Raw genomic sequence first — 18,102 nt, 5'->3', positions numbered from 1 at the left:
CTAATTTTGCCGCTCTAATGCGGTATAGATACCTATTAAGTTATATTATTTTTATCCGTAACTAGGCTAATATATTTACCTCTTTTTACTTAAGGGAGTTATATAGCCTACGGGTATATTTACCTAGTAGTGCTATGTTTATTTTTCTTAAATACCTTCCTACTCCTTTTAGTAGTGTTTTCCTACCCTACTATTTTATTCTTGCGGTGTTTATTATTATAGCCTTGGCCTAGTATTATTATCCTTACGGTAGGCGTCCTTATATAGTGGCTCGCTGTACTATTACTTTTGCCTTCTTACCTAGTTTGAACTCCCCTTAAGGGACCCATATAATAAGAAAACGGTTACTTCTTTACCTTAACGTGCGGGCTATATTATAGATTTATGTAATACTTATTTAGCTAAATTATTGCTTAGGTTAGCTAATTACTAATAGTGCTGCCTAATTATTGGTAAATATAGTAATCTATCTCTCCTATAGATCTAACGGTAAGCACCTTATCGCCATTAATATTGCCGCTAGTTTAGCTATATATAGGTTCTATTCTACTCTTAGTCCTAGTATAATTAAGTATATAATAGCTTCCCTATTTAGCGTATTGCTAAGGGTATTATAGATAACACCTCCTATCCCCACTATGCCTCTTTTTTTAGACGAGCTTGTTACGATCTATATACCTTAGGTAGAGTTAGCGGCTTTAGTTGCCCTATCTTTATTTAGGTTAATGCTTATAAGCAGTTAGTCCTCCTATAGTAGTACTACGTAGGGCTAAATAACCTCTATCTTATCTATTGGTATATATTAATATATATAGGCTATCTTCTGTAGTAGGGACGTAAACCTTTAAAGCACCTTTATACGGAGCCTTAAGAGCGGGTTCGTCTTATATAGCGTATTAAGGTTAACCTATAACTTAGTGGCCCTCTCCAAATACCACTTATATACTAACTATATGCTTACTTCGGCCTCCCTAATAACCGTAGCTACTATATAGAAAGTTCCTATAATTGCCTACGCTCCAATTTTTTGTATTTTATTTATTGCGGCTATAGCGGAACCCCTACAGGCGTGCATCTAGATATTTAAGGTATAGTCCACCGCTAGCGCTACTGTTGCCCTAAATAGTTATCTTATAATTAAAGGGGATACTATCCAAAGTCTTTTTAGTACTATAGCTACGACAAGGCCCTTAGTGGCTGCTTTTGCGATATATTACTTATACTAAAGCTCCACATCCATAACTACCCCTAGGATCTTAACTGTATACCCTAGTGTAACTGTTTTTCCTTTAATTATAAACGGGGTAGTATTAATCCGGTCCGCGTTTCTTATAAAGTACACTAGTATAGTCTTTTTACCTTTAAACGTTACGCCGCTTCGTTTCTCCTAATTTATTACTCTATTAATAATAGCCTAAATACCTTCGCAGTTTACTACTGCCAATAGTCCTATAACCTATATATTATAGTCATCTATAAACGCTATTAAGCCTCTATTTATATTAAGCTGGTGCTAGACTAAATTGGCGTTAAAAAAGAGGAATAGTATTAGTAAGAGCGGCGATCCTTACGGTAGTCCTACTTATAGTAACTATTACTAATTAGAGGTATAGCCGTTAACTAAGATAGTTACTATACGATTAGAGTAGAATATATTAATCTACCGCACTAGCACTAGCGGTATACCTCTTACTATAAGCCTCTATAGTAGCCTCTCTTTATATACTCTATTATATATACCCTTTATATTAAAGCTAATAAGGCTAAGCACCTTCTTAGACCTCTACGCGTTATAGATATATTCTTATAATAGTAGTAGCGCCTATTTAATAGAGCGCCCCTTCCTTACCCTAAAGTAATTTATAGGTAGTAGTCTAAAGGTCTCTACTATATGCGATATTCTCTTAGCGACTATAGACTTTAGTACCTTACCTAACATAGACAGCAGAGAGATAGGCCTTTATGCCCTTGCCTTTATATAGTCTCCTTTATTCGGCTTCTTAAGCGGTATAATCTTAGCATTTCTTTATTAGTTAGGAAGGTCGCCCTTATCTAGTAAAGTCTAAAAGAGGAGTAGGACCCTATCTTTTATTACCAGCTATATCTGCCTCTATACTATTACTAGTAGGCCATTATCCCCTGGCGCTTTTTAAGGCTTTACCGCAAATATCTTCCGTTCTACCTCTTCTATTATAAGACGCGGTATTAGTATTAGCGTTTGTTAAGGCCGCAAACCCTTATCCTCTATTCCTACTGGCAGCGGGGGAAAGAATATAGTTAATAGCTCCGCTGCTTGCTTATCTTTGTCTTCTATAGTAGATCTATCTATCCTTACTAACGGTGGTATCTTATTAAACGCTAAGTTGCCGCTTAAGTTAAGGTATTTTACTGCTTACTAAATGTTTATATTATCGGCTAGGAAGTTATTCCAATATATCCTTTTCTATTTCCATATTACATCGTGGTATTCCTTTAAAGCCTCCTTTACTTATTACTTTAGTTCTGGTATTATCTAGCCTGCTTAGTATTAGTTCTTTGCCCGGTTCTTCTAGTAAGTATATACCTAGCGGAGCTTCGTAAGGTCTATTATCCACCACCTTTTTGTATATAGTAACAGTCTAGATTTTGGAGTTAATGCGTGGACTGCCTCTAGCACTACCTCTATAAGCCGGTCTATTTACTACTGTACTTTACCGCCCACTAGGATAATATAAAGGGCGGTGGCAATCCTATTTCTAATTTTATTCTATAGTATATTTTTAAAAAGCATTCTCTGTTTTATAGCGCGTTTAGGGACCGCAATATTAAATATTGTCTTAATTACCCTATAATTAGATCCGTGTTCTGTCTTATATATAGTGCACTTTACTATTATAAATACTAGCTTATCTAATGCTAGGATTAGGTTAATCGTTATTTTACAGTTACTATTTTGCTATGTTTTTATACCCCTAGGTAGTAGGCTATATAGGGAGTAATCTTCTATAAGATTAATAATTGGGTCGGCTTCTCCCTATCTCGCTAGTAAGACGTTATTTCCTCCCTATAGCTAATCGTGCCGATTAAAGTCTTCTACGAGTATTATATCGGTTCGTGTACCTATCTTGTTCTATATTTTTTAGATTAGTTAGCATAGTTTACTAGTTATATCTTATAGTGCTTCTATATTCTTTCCCTTAACGTATACCAACACCACCAGTACTAATCTATTAGAAAGGCGCAGTACCGCCGCAGTAAGGTCTACTAATTGTACTAGCACTTATACGGCCTTAATATCTTTTTAAATCTATAGTATACTCCATACTACCCACCTCTCTTTGCGCTGGGCCGTGGGTATTACCTTAGTCTAATTTAGGTATCCTATAGGGACTATTACGACCATATCGTCCGTTTTCTATATATATGGCTCTAATATTGCTAACACTCCAAAGTCTTTTAGTTGTTTATCGTTTATTAGGCTCTGCTATACCGTACTCTACTTTTAGATATTTAGTTAAAGTACCTAAAGTGTCTTATATATAGCGGGTAGGATAAAGCACTTAATAATTTTTACTAAACAATTTATATGGTCCTCCGCAAGGTATATACTTTAGAATTTATCCTTGGCAATTATTATAATAATATCCTTCTTAAGCGCATCTAGTATATACTTACGGTCTTATATATGCGAATGCTTTGTGTCCTAGTATCTAATACTAGTAGCATTATATTAGACCGCTTTTAGGTTTATAGGTTCTAACATAGGCTAATTCCCCTATAATATAAAAGTATTAATCCTATAGCAACTGTGCTACTTTACTACTTTTAGTAACATATATAACCATTAATCTATATGCCTTTCCTATGTCTTTTTTACTAAGCTATCCTATCTAGGCTATATATACATTATTCTCTTTTCCTAGTACCTCTACTGCTTTATTTTAAATTTTTCCTTCCTAGTTAAGAACTGCTGTTTAGTTAGTATTATTAATTTTTACTAGATAGAGCTGGTCTCGTAATACCCGAATACTAAGTGCTAAGGTTTTTTAGGCCGCTTCTTTTATATGTTAGAGCTTAACTTTATTTCTATAAGTTATCCTAATGCGTATAGGGTTCCTAGGGTCTTTAATTACTGCTGCGCAGCGCTAGCTTTTATAGCCTTCCGTTATATATATACTACTTTTAATTGCTTACCTAATTACCCCCAGTTATGCTTTATTCTTATTTTCTTCTTTAACTCTAGATATATTAACTATATAGTATAGCGTATTAGTAATAGTTAATAGCATAGTATTCCTTAACGGGAAGGATGTTAGGTTACTTAGTTAACTATTTAGCGGCGTATAGGCAACCTCCGCGTACAACGGATCCGCGCTCGGTAGTATTTAAATATTAGACAATTGGGTTTAGATTACCTCCATCTTTTCCGTAACCTCTACTCTAAGCGCGTTAATCTGCTCTATAAATATTTTAGTAAGGGCTTTAATTTGGTTCGCTTATACCTCTTTCTGTTCCTCTATTGCCCCTAGTAGTAACGTAACTAGGTTAGTTAGCACCTTAATCTGCATACTTATTATATTTGTCTTCTTAGTTGTTACTTAGTTTGCCATAGTAGCTATTGTTGCCGATTGCTCTGCTCTCTTTTCGGCCATTATGCGGTTTCTTATTAACCCTATCTAATCCTTAGGACGTAGTTTTTTCCCCATACGCTTCAATCGTGGTGCCCTAGGGGCCACTGCTGCTACGTGAACCGTATCTTCTATATCGCTCTCGTAACTATCATATTTAAAGGCCTTGGCTGTCTTAACGCGTTCCCGACGCGATTAACGCGACAAGCCTCCTTCCCCCTCTGTCGTCTCCATCTTCCCTCTCTCAACTTGAATACTGCGTGTTAGGGGGGGGGTATATAATATAGATAATCGCTGACGTCACCATAGGTTAATAAAGCTTGCTCATTTCTCCTATAACCTATCCCTTGCACTAATGGGTGACAATAAAGTGTGGCCCGTGCGCGGGGTAAGGGCTTACCTCAGCAAGTTCAGACCATAGAATCAATTAGCGGACATACGTATAGACGTTCCGGCCACCTTATGCACGGTCCCACCTCATGCACACCAAAATCCAAAAATCGCGAAAATTCAAAATATCATAACTCTACAACCATGGATCCAATTGAGGCCGCTCTTGCTGCTTTAAGCTTGCAATTAAAGCCTAATTACACTTAAACCGCTAAGGAGTTTGGAGTAGAGCGATCTACCCTCTTACGCCGCCATCGCAATATTATGGGCTCTAAGGAAGCTGGTTACGAATTACAATCTTTTCTTACCAAAGAACAATCCAAAGTGCTTATAACTTATATTAATAAGCTTACGGCTCATGGCCTACCTCCTACAGTTGCTATAGTACGAAGTTTTGTGCAAGAGATTGCTAGAAAACAGCCAGGACCTCACTAGATTCCGCGCTAAATTAAAAAGCAAGGCGACTCTCTAAAAAGCCACTACCTCCGTCCTATAGATAATCTACGCAAATAAGCTAAGTCGGCTTATTACTTTGGCCTCTACTTTGCGCTTTTAGCCGAAAAGATTAAGAAATATGGGATTAAGCAGCAAAATACATACAATATGGATAAGAAAGGCTTCCTAGTTGGTATACTCTTAAAGGCTAAGCGGGTGTTTTCTAAGGCTGCATTTAAATTAGGAAAGATTAAGCATACAATATAAGATGGGAGTAGAGAGTGGATCACGGTTTTGGTAATAATTTATACAAACGGAACAACCCTCTTACTAGGCCTTATCTACTAAGCAGTTAGTAGCAATATATAAGATACCTAGCTTTAAGATTATAATCTAGATAAACACCCCTACTTCTTTGCTTTATTACCTAGTGGCTAAACAAACAATAATCTTGGATACGCCTGGCTAGATACTATCTTTAATAGGGAGATAAAGGCAAAGGCCCGAAACGGAAGAGATTGGAGGCTTCTTATCCTTAATAGGCACAGCTCTTATATAAATATAAAGTTCCTAAACTATTATAATACGCAGTAAATACTTATAGCAGTATACCCACCTTATTCAACTTATAGACTCCAGCTACTAGATATCTATCTTTTCTTACTACTTACGATATATTATAGCCAGAAGTTAAACCAATTTCTTTATAAGAGCTAAGGCCTCTACTCTCTTACCAAAAGAGACTTCTTTTAGTTATTTTGGGCTGCTTATAGAAAGGCTTTTACTATATCTAATATTAAGAGCGGATGGAAAAGGACAGGCCTCCACCCTTTTAATCCTAGCGTTATTATAAATAAGCTTAACACTAAAATAGAAGATAGGCCTTCCTTAAGTAAGTTAACACGTTCGCGTCTTACGGTAGATAATTAGCGGGAAGTACGGAGGCTTTTTAAAGAGACGCTTTCTGATGTACTTAATAAACGCGCACGGCTCTTACAAGATACAGTTATAAGTCTTATAACCGAAAATAAGATCCTCTAATATCGCCTAGATAGGCTTACCAAAGCTCTACACAATAAGAAGAAGAAGCGTTGTTAAGGCAAGCCTTTATTTACCTAGCTTGCCCCCCCAAAGCAGGGTAAGGCTGTCTTTTATAGCCCTAGGAAGATTCGGCAGGCCTAAGAGCTTTAAGCTAAGTAAGAGTAAGCTAAACACTAAGAACAAGCTCTTAAAGCTAAGGAAAAGCTTTAACGGCAAGCCCAAAAGGAAGAGAAGAGGCGTATAATAGAACTATAAAAGGAGCAGCGGGCGCAAAAGAAGATCTAACGGGAGGCGGAGGTAGAGGCTTAAAGGCTCAAAAGACAGGAAGCTAAGGAGGCTCGTAAGGCTAATCGTTAACTCAAAAATAAAGCTAAGAAGCTTTAAATATCACGGAAGGCTCAAACCAAACGTAGAGAGGTAGTAGAAGATGAGGATTTTATTGAGATATTGGATACCAACAAGGAGACCCCTCTACCGAGGGCTCTAAGGCCTCAACGCCAACGCCAAGCTCCAGCTTACCTAGGAGATTATATTATATAGCCAGTTCGGATCTTCTAATTAAGCCGTGCTTAACACCAAAATTTGATCCAATTTGACGTTGTATTGCGATTTGTATAGCCTTAAGTTTGGTGATGCATTTGGCCAAGAAATCGTGCACGAGCCGTTAGCGTGCACGAGCCGGCCGGAACGTCTATCCGCAGGCGGATATCGCTAACCATTTTTGTCAAAAAGTTAATTCTATGGTCTGAGGGACTTTCCTAGACTTGTTAAGCGACGCGACAAACGTTAGAAAAGTGCCTCAGACGTGATTCTGGTGGTGCACCACAAACGTGGTTAGTCATTCGCTTGCGGGCCGATTGACTCCGCACCAACAGAATCGCGTCTGAGCTCTGAGTTAAGGGTATTCAAGGAAATTATGCCGGGACGGAACATTATGACTCCGACGCATCTGGCCGATTTTGAGGTCTGCCCGCATTCCACTCTCGGTGGTAGTTGAGGAATCAGTCCTCAGTCGCTGACCTCGTGCTTTAATTCAGGCATATCCACCCATACATTCCTCTATAATGCCATTCATGAAGTTACGAACCACGAAACGAATCTCTTGAACCTGTATCATCTTGTCTCCTGCTCGTCCACCTTCTCCTGTATCGCATCAACTGGATTTCATCTTCGACTCTTTATCTGCAGTACTTTCATTCCAGTGCCTAGTTCCGACATTTGTGCGTCTGTGTTTGCTCCTTAAACCTGTGTGCATTGGGAGACCCTGTCAGACCTTTTGGTTTGATCGTCCTCCAAGATCCTACAATCATTCGCGGACTCGCACTAAATCTTCAAAATTGTCTGGCGGGGAGACTCGAATTGTCTTCCTTACCTAGGCTGCTAAAGAATATCTTCATTAGTAAAGCCACGCAATTGTAAACTAACTACACCATGACAACCGGTACGTTGTGTTATTCCCAACCTCCTGAAGTTTAGAAGTATAGGATGGTTTCGATGGAGAAACTTGCCGGCATTTTCTATTGAGAATTGCTTACTTACGAAACTGTGCCCCATAGAGACGACAAAGGTGGTCCCATTAACGTGTCATGGACATTCGCGACCAGTCACGCATCTTAGCTTCTCATCTGTCGTTGATGATGATCAATATTATCTTATATCAGCCTGCAAAGGTATGATCATCGTTACGCTGTTTCAACAACCAGACTGATATGCTGTTTAGACAATAATCCCATGCTTCGTGATGGAATTACAGGTGATTGGTGTGCCTCACTTTCCCTACCTTTACTCAATTTTTGCTGATCAACTGCACCAGGATCGGAACCTTCATAGGCCACAAGGGCGCAGTGTGGCAAGCTAGACTCTCCTCAGATGCCACGCTAGCCGCAACTGGATCCGCCGACTTCTCCGCGTAAGGCATTCTCTCGTTTCATCCAATCTGCCTCTAACCTTACCGTAGCAAAGTATGGGATACCCACACGGGTGAAGCGCTGCACACCCTCCAACACAACCACATTGTGCGCGCCGTGGCCTTCCCAAACCAGCCGCATCCTCAGATCCTCGCAACCGGCGGTATGGAGAAGAAGCTCCGGATATTCGACCTCTCCCGAAGTAGCAGCGCCTCCTCATCTCCAACAAACCCCTACGACCCATCCTCATCCGCTACACCTCCTAGCTACGAAATCGGGCCCGGCGTCCACGGCGGCACAATCAAATCTATCGTGTGGGGACCCGACCGTAACATCCTGATCACCGCCGCCGAAGACAAGAGGGTCCGGTGGTGGGATCTGCGGACCCGGTCCACAATCGGCGAGTTCGCCGTCGAAGGCGCAGTCGGGACCTGCGAGCTGGACAACACGGCGGGCGAAGGCAGTGGCGTGGGCGGCGGCGTGCTGAGTGTGGCCGCAGGGAAGAGCGTATACTTCTTCGACAGCATGCAGCCGGCGGCGCTGATCAAGAGCGTCAAGACGCCGTACGAGATCGCGAGCGTGGCGCTGCATGGCGCGCAGCGGAAGTTCGTCACGGGCGGCAGCTCGCAGAACGACACTTGGGTGCGCGTGTGGGATTTTGACGAGGAGAAGGAGTTGGGTATGTTTTTGGTGTCTTTCCATCCTGAATTTTTGTGGTGCTGACACGATACGTAGAAATGGGCAAAGGCCATCATGGACCCATCTGGTCCGTCAGCTTCTCGCCCGACGGCAAGCTCTACGCCACTGGTAGCGAAGATGGCACTATTAAATTATGGAAATTCACCACCGGGCCTTACGGCCTTTGGAGGTAATGGACAACAGATGAAGTCACAGAGAGTTTAGTATTGCTGAGGTGGGTAGGGCGGGGAGGTGGACTATGGGATAAATACCCTCAACGCCGTCATGACATGGATTGCGAAGGCCTGCTGAAAGATTGCGGCCGATTCGTTTGTCCAGCAGTGCCATTATCAGTGATCAGAATTCAAACTTTCAGATTTCAGAACGTACATATTAGATTGATATGCGATGAACAAATTCGATGGCCGAATTACGTCAGGCATGTGTCTTGACATTATAAAAATCGACTTTGCACCACGAAACCCAACACCATGCCAAGAATCACCAATGCCGGGCCGACTAAAACCCCAACAGATTTCCTGATCATGGCGGGTCCGCTGCGGCTGTCCATTTCGAATGCTTCACGCAGCGTGGAATGGCTATCTGGCCTATGGTACAATTGTAGGCGCGATTACTTTGAGCAAAACCAAATCACATCACGATCCCAAGAGTGCATTTGAGCATAAGGCTTGTCACATTACTACTTTATGCGCTAGCCATAACCGGCCCATCTATTGTGTGTACATGTAGGCATCTGGGGTTAGAAAGTGCCATTCATCCAATCGCCTCAAATTTTCCATATCCGTATAAAGTCGATCGTTCCGAGTTCCCGTAAACCCAAGCTCCGTTGTAAACCGATTAGTATGAAGTACAGAAATGTCTTGGGTAGTCCAACCACATCCATCCATTCGCCGAAACACCGTTACATGAAAGAACAGAAATGGCCAACATCCAAGGTGTTCGTGTCTCCTTTACAAAGTCATGTCGATATCGAAGTCATCCTCGTTGACTGCGTCATTTCCGTTCGATGTCGCGTTAGCAGGGGCCCCGGTGACAGTCTCACCGTTCGTCACAGCTGCATTGCCTTCGGTGTTGTAGTTGGTCCAATAGTCTTCCATCTCCGCATCGAGCTCTTCGGCGGTCTTCTGAGGCCGACCTTGGACTAGTGGGCGGCCACGGTCATCGCGGCCGCGACGGTCGTTGACGGGGCGACGAGTACCTGGACGACGGCCGTTGTTACCGCCAGCACCAGCGCTACGAGGATTGCCGCGACGAGGAGCAGGTGAGCGCTGACGATGTCCACCGTTCTGGCCGGGAACATAGCGGTCGATACCCTCCGGGGCCGGCTTGCTAACATCGCTATGTCTCACTGGAGAGTCGCTCCTGTCCCGACGGCCACCGTTGCGCTCCGCCCGGCCGCCACGACCCTCAATGCGATCAAAGAGGCTCCTTGAGGCTGGTGCCACGTTGTCAAATGGGTTGCGAGAGGGTTTAGGATTGCCAGGCCTAACCATTGAGAGGTAGATTTGTTGGTCCAGGGCTTTCTGTCCGTGATACTCACGGATCGCCTTCTCAGCGTGCTCAACTTTGTTGTAGGTGACATAAGCTATGCCTGTGCTGCGGTCATGGCGATCAAAGACAATGTCAGTCGCGAGGACTGGACCCTGTTTGGCAAACAACTCCTAGGGTTGTCAGAATGGTTGACTGAAAATGATTGCAGCATGATGCGAGTGTTATACCCCTAGTTCCTTCTTATTGATTCCCCAGTGCAGGTTGTCGATCCTGACTTTGACTCCGGCGGGAGGGCTGTGGAAGTTGTTAGCTACATAACATGAAGGGTGCGGGATTTTACTTTTGAGAGTCTGGCTCTGGAGAATGCCTATTATGACGTCCTGGCTTGTATGAATCCCGCGAAGTGCGGCGCGCTGCTAGAAATATAAACATGTGTTCAATGTGTTACTCAGAGACAACCCACCATCACTATCGTCCTGGTACCTATCGTGGACCCATTCGTCACTGCGAGCTATTAATAATTTTCTGAAAATCCTGAATACAATGCATACCGGTCTAGGTTACGAAACTGCTCTCTCGGCATAGGCTATTTGAACAAAGGAAATTCTATGTCAGCGAAAGTCTTTATAAGTGGTAAACTCCGAGCAAGCGTTGTCCTTTCATCACACCGAGTCTCATTCGGTCGGGGGCGAGGGAAATACGACAGTGGAGAGTCGCTGAGGAATGATTTTGGATGTGTCACAGGAAGGACAGGGAGGAGGAGGAGGTGAGACCTGAAGTCATCCAAATGAGATTTCAGTCGGTGGAAATGAATGTTGAGCAGTGAACTCACCTTTTTGACCCCATCGCGGGGGTAATTGTTCTGGCGACGGTCTCGAGGACCGCGTTGGCCGCGTCCGCGATATCCTCCACGGGAGCCTGCCTATAAGTTGATGTTGATGTCAGTCACTGTTGTGGAAGACATGCTGCGATCAGAAGGCTTACCTGGCGTTCGTTCATAGACTCATCTAGAGACTGATTCATTGCTGAATCAATGATGAGGAGTATTGAAAGAGATGATTGCAAGTGGGCAGCCTTCTACGATAGATGCGGTTGCTATGCCCAAGACGTTGGCTTTGTCGGGATAAGCGTTTGTGTCGGAGGTGAAGAGTAAGTGCAGGACAGTGAGGTGGTGTCCATGTATCGAAGCCAAGCCCAAGAAATAGCCTTGCTGAGTCATGTAAAATAAAATACGTACCCAGTAAACGTATCCAAGCTCCACCCTCAGAAGCGACCCCTCCATCTCATCATTTTCCAATGCATCGGAGCCTCTTGTGCTCATTACGAGAGATAAGAGTATTCAACCAGATGTTGTCGTACTGGGAGGTCCTTAGATGCAGGCCATTGTCCATTGAACTGACCTTTCGCTCAATTTGTTGCACAGGCACACAACTTCAGGCGAGATATTTTGGATTTATACACTCTCCTCCCACATTCTTTCTTTCTTTGTCTGCCTAAAGAAAACGCAGTGCCTTTTTGAGTCATCTTATGTAGTCTTACTGCGGCCTTTGCCTCCGCTTTAATGTCCCAGCTTGGGGTTAGTGAATATACCGTAGCCGCTTCGAAGCTTCAAGCGCTTTTGAATCAACAATCAACCAAGACTCCATGAACATCTATAGCCGATTATTTTTTGGGCACACATTGTATCTTTATGCCAGTCTCCAATATTTCAGAGGCGATATTGAATCCCGGGTTGCTTAGTGTGACGATAGATACGAAGGTCGAAACGTCTCTCTCCACAACTCGAGACGACGGAACACCTCCAACACCAAACCATGCAATAGTCTCGCAAAATTATCAACGAACGCGCGTTCAACGAATTATTTCATGTTGTGGTGCCAATTGGAACTCCGCGTCATTCCCACCAGGGGCGGACAAAACGAGATGCGTCAAAAGTGATGGCACCCGCTTTAAGCAAACACCAAGCCTTTGTGAGAAGTACAGCCGACATGAACACACCAGGCAAACCGCCCAAGCACAGCAGCTTGCATTAGTCTTGGAAATATAAGGCGCTGACAAGTAGGTAACGGTTAGTGAACACACTCTCAGAGTTAATGGCAGTAATGTTGAGTAGCACTACTAATCACCTCTACTGTACTCTTCATCCCTCCTCGGCTGGTATCCTTGAATTCCTCCAACCGGTACCCCGATGAGCTGCTACTCAAGATTTCTAGGAGCACATGGGCCGAGCGCACTCCTAGATCCAACCGTAGTTACAGGCTCAGCTTGAACATCGCCCAGTTAGAGATACTCAGCTCTTAATACACACAACATGATAAGAGCTACTGTCTCCTTTAATTAAAAAGGGCAGTCTGCTCTTAGCTTCCGCTTCTCATCCGATGGCAACCACATCGCTGTTTCGAGGTGCGTCCGATGAGACTTCCTCACTGACAGATACCAATTTGCGATGGAAGCAGGAGCGAGGTACCTCCGTGTATAGACGGTAGCGAATTCTACCTAGGCCGATGTATCGAGTCTTGGCGCCATGGACCTTCATAAGCCGCGATTTCGTTCGCATACAAAAGTTCACCGTCGGCTGTTGGTTTGATCAATGAACCCTGGAGAATGCAAAACCATCCGGGCTATTATCAAGAATGATGGTAAATGTTTTCATCGTTCATTCGGCCACGACAGATACGTATGGACTGGGGGATGGAAGCAGTCATGGAAACATATCCACCTCATATTCTGAGCGCCTAAGGATGTCGTGACATTTGGACAACTACTGATGGTATAAACCCTCTTAATCACTATTGGGAAGAGAATGCTAAGCTGAGGTGCGGATCTGTTAAAGCATCCCAAGGCGAAGTCCAACAAGTCCTTGTGCTCCAACGCAATTTAAGGATACAGCTGAGGCTCAAAACATCCTGGTTGCGCAAAAACTAGCTGCCATGTGCCGTGATGGCTTTGTTTGCCAACCAACTACGCGTGGAGGTGGCGTTAGAATCTCTTCCGCCTCCAATCGTCATTGTTCTGCTCCAAGGATAGCAGGATCTGAACGCATGAGCCATGACCCTTCTCGCCCCATAACTGATTCGAATGGGGGATAAGCATCTTTTGGAATGGATACTTGATTTTTTCCTTTATGAACTAATAAAGAGCAGATTTGGATACTCGGACAAGTCTGAACTCATTTGACTGCAAGAGTACGTGCTGAAGGCTATAGAATATGCCATTCGGTGTGACCCGGCTGAGCAGATGTGATCGAACCTATCTCAAGAGTTCGGAGAGATGTGTCCCTTCAACAAGCACCCCGAGGTTTTCTCAACCAGCAGATAGCATGTAACTTCCGAGACCTCGACTGTGGGGTTGATCTCCAAATTCATGAGGATGGGTCTAATGCTACGTTTTCAAATGCAGATGACAAATGTCTTGTGGCAGATAGTAATCCGGCAGGTCATGAACCTAAAGCTTATATCTCATGTCCATCCAGAACAAACTTTGCCTCCAGTCCAGATGATCTATCAAGACACAAGGTATATGGTAAAATAGGGCAGCCGCCTCTGTATCCTGAAGTTGTTGTGAGAGTTCTCCGAGGCCGCCGAATGCTATGCGCCGGTCGGCCAACTAGTGTATGCTAGTTGTGTAGGCCTACATTGTGAGTCGCAAGCTGATACATTCCATTTCGCCGAAGCTATTAGTGGTGTGCTAATCCATTTCAATGTTTTCGCAAAACCTACGAGATGCTCAATTATATTCCGCGAGCCAGCAAAGACGTTGTTTTAGAAAGGATAAGAAATGCACCAACCATTTAAGAGCCCCTTTGCTAGAACCGCTCGGAATGTCGCCTATGTGTAGTGGCCACGCTCGCCTGAAGCATGCTAGCATGGACACCATGATCTTGTCTATGCTGATCTAGTGGAAGCTAGTCAGAGTGTCTTGTATGCGTCGTTTCCGGCATTGTGTAAGTGCTGAACTTGCATGAGTATCTTATGCATCTCTAAGAAACGTTAGGGTTCGATCACGAAATCCATCTTGTTGGGAACGTTCCGAAGAATGATATTTGTGCGGGGATCTAGGCCCGCTTCAATATGACATTTTGATATGATGTTTTTCGCGTTTCGAAGGCTTATGGCTAGACAAGATCTTTCTGACATGACAGAGAGAGCAAGAGGCCTTCCGCTATCACCGCATTCTACGTCGTTACGACGCGAGGGTCGATGCCATATGTCCGTCAGCAGCAGGTTGTAGATCAGCGCAGCAGAATGTGGCCGGCGTATGTGCAGAAGCGCGTCTGCCATAGTGTGAGCCGGTATATGACTACGCTAGGAGGAGGGCCGTTAGAGTCTCACGAAAAGATCTACGGTGCGGAATGCTGATTGTAGGAGCAAGAACGAGAATAGCGAGTTACTCAAAGGAAAGGTCCCACAGATATTGCCGTTTCGATTCGTCAAGTCCGCCTTGATCTAAAAAGTCTCGATAGCTGTAGATCTGTAGCGGTCGCTATTTGTCTGCTTGCTGTCGGTCATGGCCCTCGGGAGCATCCCTTGATGGCACATCTTGGTAATCGTCAGCCTTTGAATAATAGAAAGGGCTCAGCGGAGAAAGCCCGTGGTATTATGAATGGTGAAGGCTGTATTTACGTTTGTTATATGTTGAATACTATGCTTAACGAAGACGCATAACTCGTCCAGGCTTTCATGCCTAAAATGGCAAAATCTGGGTGAGGGAGGGACAAGGAGTCGGATCGAGTATTGGCTTTGTCACAAGAGGGAAGCCCAAGAGAAAAGACCCATCTACAGGTTTTAAAAGAAGATATATAGAAAGAGTAATTTTGGTGGGGAGTTGGAGCAGTCTTAGCGGATGAGGTGTTGCAAAAAAGGAGGAAAATCGGTTGGCCACCACAATACATCAGTAAGTGCAGTAATGGCAATAACTATATAACCATAATCAGCCCCATGATTCCGATTATTGTATAATCGAAGAAAGTGATTCTGATTTGGTTATGTAGTTAAATTGATTACGTCTTTTAGGCACGGACCTCCACGTGATGTTATCTACATGTGAGTTATCACGTGTAGATAACCCACTTGCCCCAGAGCTTTACCAGAGCTCCCCCTTAAAGCTCTACCTCTCCCTCTTTTTATTTCCGCTATTTCCGCAGTTGATTATATAGTTATATCTACATAACATAATCAGCAGGTGCGATTATGATTAGGTTAGTTATGTTTCCTATATAATACAATATAATCGTAACTAACTAACTGATTATTGCCATCACTGAACAAGTGATCACAAACTCCAATCGAACCACCCTTTTACTGCACCGCGCTGAATAAATATAGCTGCATAAAGAAGCACGGTAGGACGTAGATTCTGTTTCTCGAAAATAGACGGTTCGAAAGGGATAAAGATGCTACTTTGGAGGACCTTCCAAGCAATCACTCCCCTCTTCACCACATCCAAGTGAATCAAATGAAGGCCATGTCGGCCAACGACGCACAATGGGCAACTCTGAATCTAAAACCTCACCACCAAGCTCCCATCCGCAATCAATCGAACCAACAGCTAGAGAGCAAGCCACATTCATCAAGCAAAGCTCTACATCATTTTAAAGCCTTTATGCGTCACTACCAAGCATAAACGATGTCCGAACACCCTTGCGGCGCACTTGCGAGCCCGTCCTGCGACCTTGAGCTTTTAGACGACGACGGCCGCCCAATAGTGGCGTGCACGAAGCACGGGCTGGGGTTGATGACAGCGGTGACGGACGGCCTTCCGAGGCTCGCCAGAGTGTACGTACTAATCGACGCCAATTCAATGATCTGATTAACTGACTTTACCTAGTTTGGACGAGAAGGTTGGCTGCGAGGCGGAAGAGGAGGGGGGGGAGGGAGAGGAGGAGGAGAAGGGGCCGGCAGCGCCTAGTGCATTCGTCTGGCGAAATATAGAGGTGGGGGGAGGGAGGACGACGAGGATGAAGAGGATGATGGCCAACAGGGCCGAGGAGGAGAGGAAGAAGTTCACTGCGGCTTTTACGGCCCAGCAGAAGAAGGCTTGGGACCTCCAAACGGAGGTGTTCAAGTTCCTCCTCCCTAAGGTACAAGAGAAGAGGATGGGGGAGTTGAGCCAGAAGCTGGCGGAGCCTCATGGTTAGGGGGTGGGGGAGGTGGAAGGGGAGCAAGGGGAGCAAGGGGAGCAAGGGGAGCAAGGGGAGCAAGGGGAGCAAGGGGAGCAAGGGGAGCAAGGGGAGCAAGGGGAGCAAGGGGAGCAAAGGGAGGGGAAGAGGCAGCGCCGGGAGGGCTTCGGGAGGGCTTCGGGAGGGCTTCGGGAGGTGGGTGGTGGGGTGAGAGAGAAGAAGGCGTAATGACGAGCGGAGAGTCAGAATCAAAATAAGTCTTGGCTGCTCAATACTTTTCCTGTGACACCGTGCTAAGTAACTGACCTTGACTCTTCGCTACCATCTCTAAGCTTTTAATATCACCCCAAAGTAACGCCGCTGCTCGTATACGAAAGACCCAATACTGGATTCTGTGAAATCGTGTCACATAACGAGAAATTTGACATTTTGCGTAGTCTCCGTCACCAGCATGAAATAGAGGCCCGGCAATAGCTACACAGATAAAACCGTATTGCCTAGTTACTCGCATATAAGAACCTACTCCTAGGTTGCAAGACAAAGGATCACAATAGTATTCAGATTTGTGAGATAACGCTGAAGCAACACCAGGACTCACATATAACAACTGCTGTTTCTCTTACCTGAAAAGAAAATTACGGGTCGCGACATAAGAAAAGAGTATGGGAATAGGCTGCATAGATGTAAACTCACTCCTCAGCTACGGCTCTGGATATATAAAGCGTATCGAGACTCTTGATTGAGTGATAACGCACCTTAGTAACCTGGATAGATGAGCTGTTGGCGTTGAACATTGAGATTCTAATCTCTTGTCTAAGAATACTAAAAAGAAGCTTGAAAATAGCCCCACGCGCGATCGACGATAATAAATTCAGTGAAAAAGTATCCCATAGACTCGTATTCTATATACTCATCTTTGTATATTGGGTTGAAGATATTCACGACATTTGCTGTATACAGGGCAAGAGGTGAGGTCGGGATTGGCTTCAGCGGACGCCGCACCGCGCCAAGAACGGCAGGCTGTCGTGGCTGTCCACAGCCCCCTTTGGCTTACTTTCGCCTTCCTCATCATCTGTTTACCCGGTCATCATGCAAGGGAGATCGCGGCCAATCCGGGATGATAACGGTCAGCTCGAGCTCAGCGGAGTTCACCGGTCCCTGCACGTGGGGCCAATTTCTGGAAATTGTATGGACGGCGAACCCAGGGAGAATGTAAGATGTACCCGACCCGTTGCATCCTGCCAGGAACCCTGCCAGGCACGCACTGAGCCCCCGTGGTACTCGTACCCATTGCGAGGTGGCTCTGCCTGTGCTACGCCAAGCCCTTTGCGATTCCTTCAAAAGCTGCTGCAAAGGATCGCTGCTGGGCCTCCAGGGCTGTTAGCTACCTCGTCCATCCACCCTAGCTCGACAG

The 18,102-nt window shown here is 44.5% G+C and overlaps 4 protein-coding genes across 4 annotated transcripts; 2 read left to right on the top strand and 2 right to left on the bottom strand.

The window, feature by feature from the left end:
- The first annotated feature begins 7,468 nt into the window (after nt 1–7,468).
- On the top strand, nt 7,469–9,398 carry K441DRAFT_658454 (serine/threonine kinase receptor associated protein-like protein). Its single transcript, XM_067648356.1, has 6 exons — nt 7,469–7,914; nt 8,030–8,143; nt 8,194–8,233; nt 8,287–8,382; nt 8,431–9,059; nt 9,116–9,398. Exons 1-6 carry the CDS (start codon nt 7,905–7,907, stop codon nt 9,250–9,252), a joined length of 1,026 nt encoding a protein of 341 aa, XP_067505241.1. The 5' UTR covers nt 7,469–7,904; the 3' UTR covers nt 9,253–9,398.
- A 332-nt stretch (nt 9,399–9,730) lies between these two features.
- On the bottom strand, nt 9,731–11,730 carry K441DRAFT_695677 (uncharacterized protein). The gene is made up of 7 exons (XM_067652829.1): nt 11,555–11,730; nt 11,403–11,492; nt 11,122–11,156; nt 11,034–11,074; nt 10,911–10,983; nt 10,798–10,864; nt 9,731–10,740 (listed from the first exon to the last, which is right to left on the bottom strand). Exons 1-7 carry the CDS (start codon nt 11,591–11,593, stop codon nt 10,030–10,032), a joined length of 1,056 nt encoding a protein of 351 aa, XP_067505240.1. The 5' UTR covers nt 11,594–11,730; the 3' UTR covers nt 9,731–10,029.
- A 3,294-nt stretch (nt 11,731–15,024) lies between these two features.
- Nucleotides 15,025–15,538, bottom strand: K441DRAFT_73244 (uncharacterized protein). The gene has a single exon (XM_067654245.1). It carries the CDS (start codon nt 15,459–15,461, stop codon nt 15,198–15,200), a length of 264 nt encoding a protein of 87 aa, XP_067505239.1. The 5' UTR covers nt 15,462–15,538; the 3' UTR covers nt 15,025–15,197.
- A 170-nt stretch (nt 15,539–15,708) lies between these two features.
- On the top strand, nt 15,709–16,790 carry K441DRAFT_658449 (uncharacterized protein). Its single transcript, XM_067648355.1, has 3 exons — nt 15,709–15,767; nt 15,822–16,344; nt 16,397–16,790. Exons 2-3 carry the CDS (start codon nt 16,196–16,198, stop codon nt 16,704–16,706), a joined length of 459 nt encoding a protein of 152 aa, XP_067505238.1. The 5' UTR covers nt 15,709–15,767; nt 15,822–16,195; the 3' UTR covers nt 16,707–16,790.
- Nucleotides 16,791–18,102: the final 1,312 nt, after the last annotated feature.

Source organism: Cenococcum geophilum (assembly GCF_001692895.1).
Source record: "Cenococcum geophilum 1.58 unplaced genomic scaffold K441scaffold_16, whole genome shotgun sequence".
Taxonomy (NCBI): Eukaryota; Fungi; Ascomycota; class Dothideomycetes; order Gloniales; family Gloniaceae; genus Cenococcum; species Cenococcum geophilum.
This window is presented reverse-complemented; position numbering and strand designations above follow the sequence as displayed.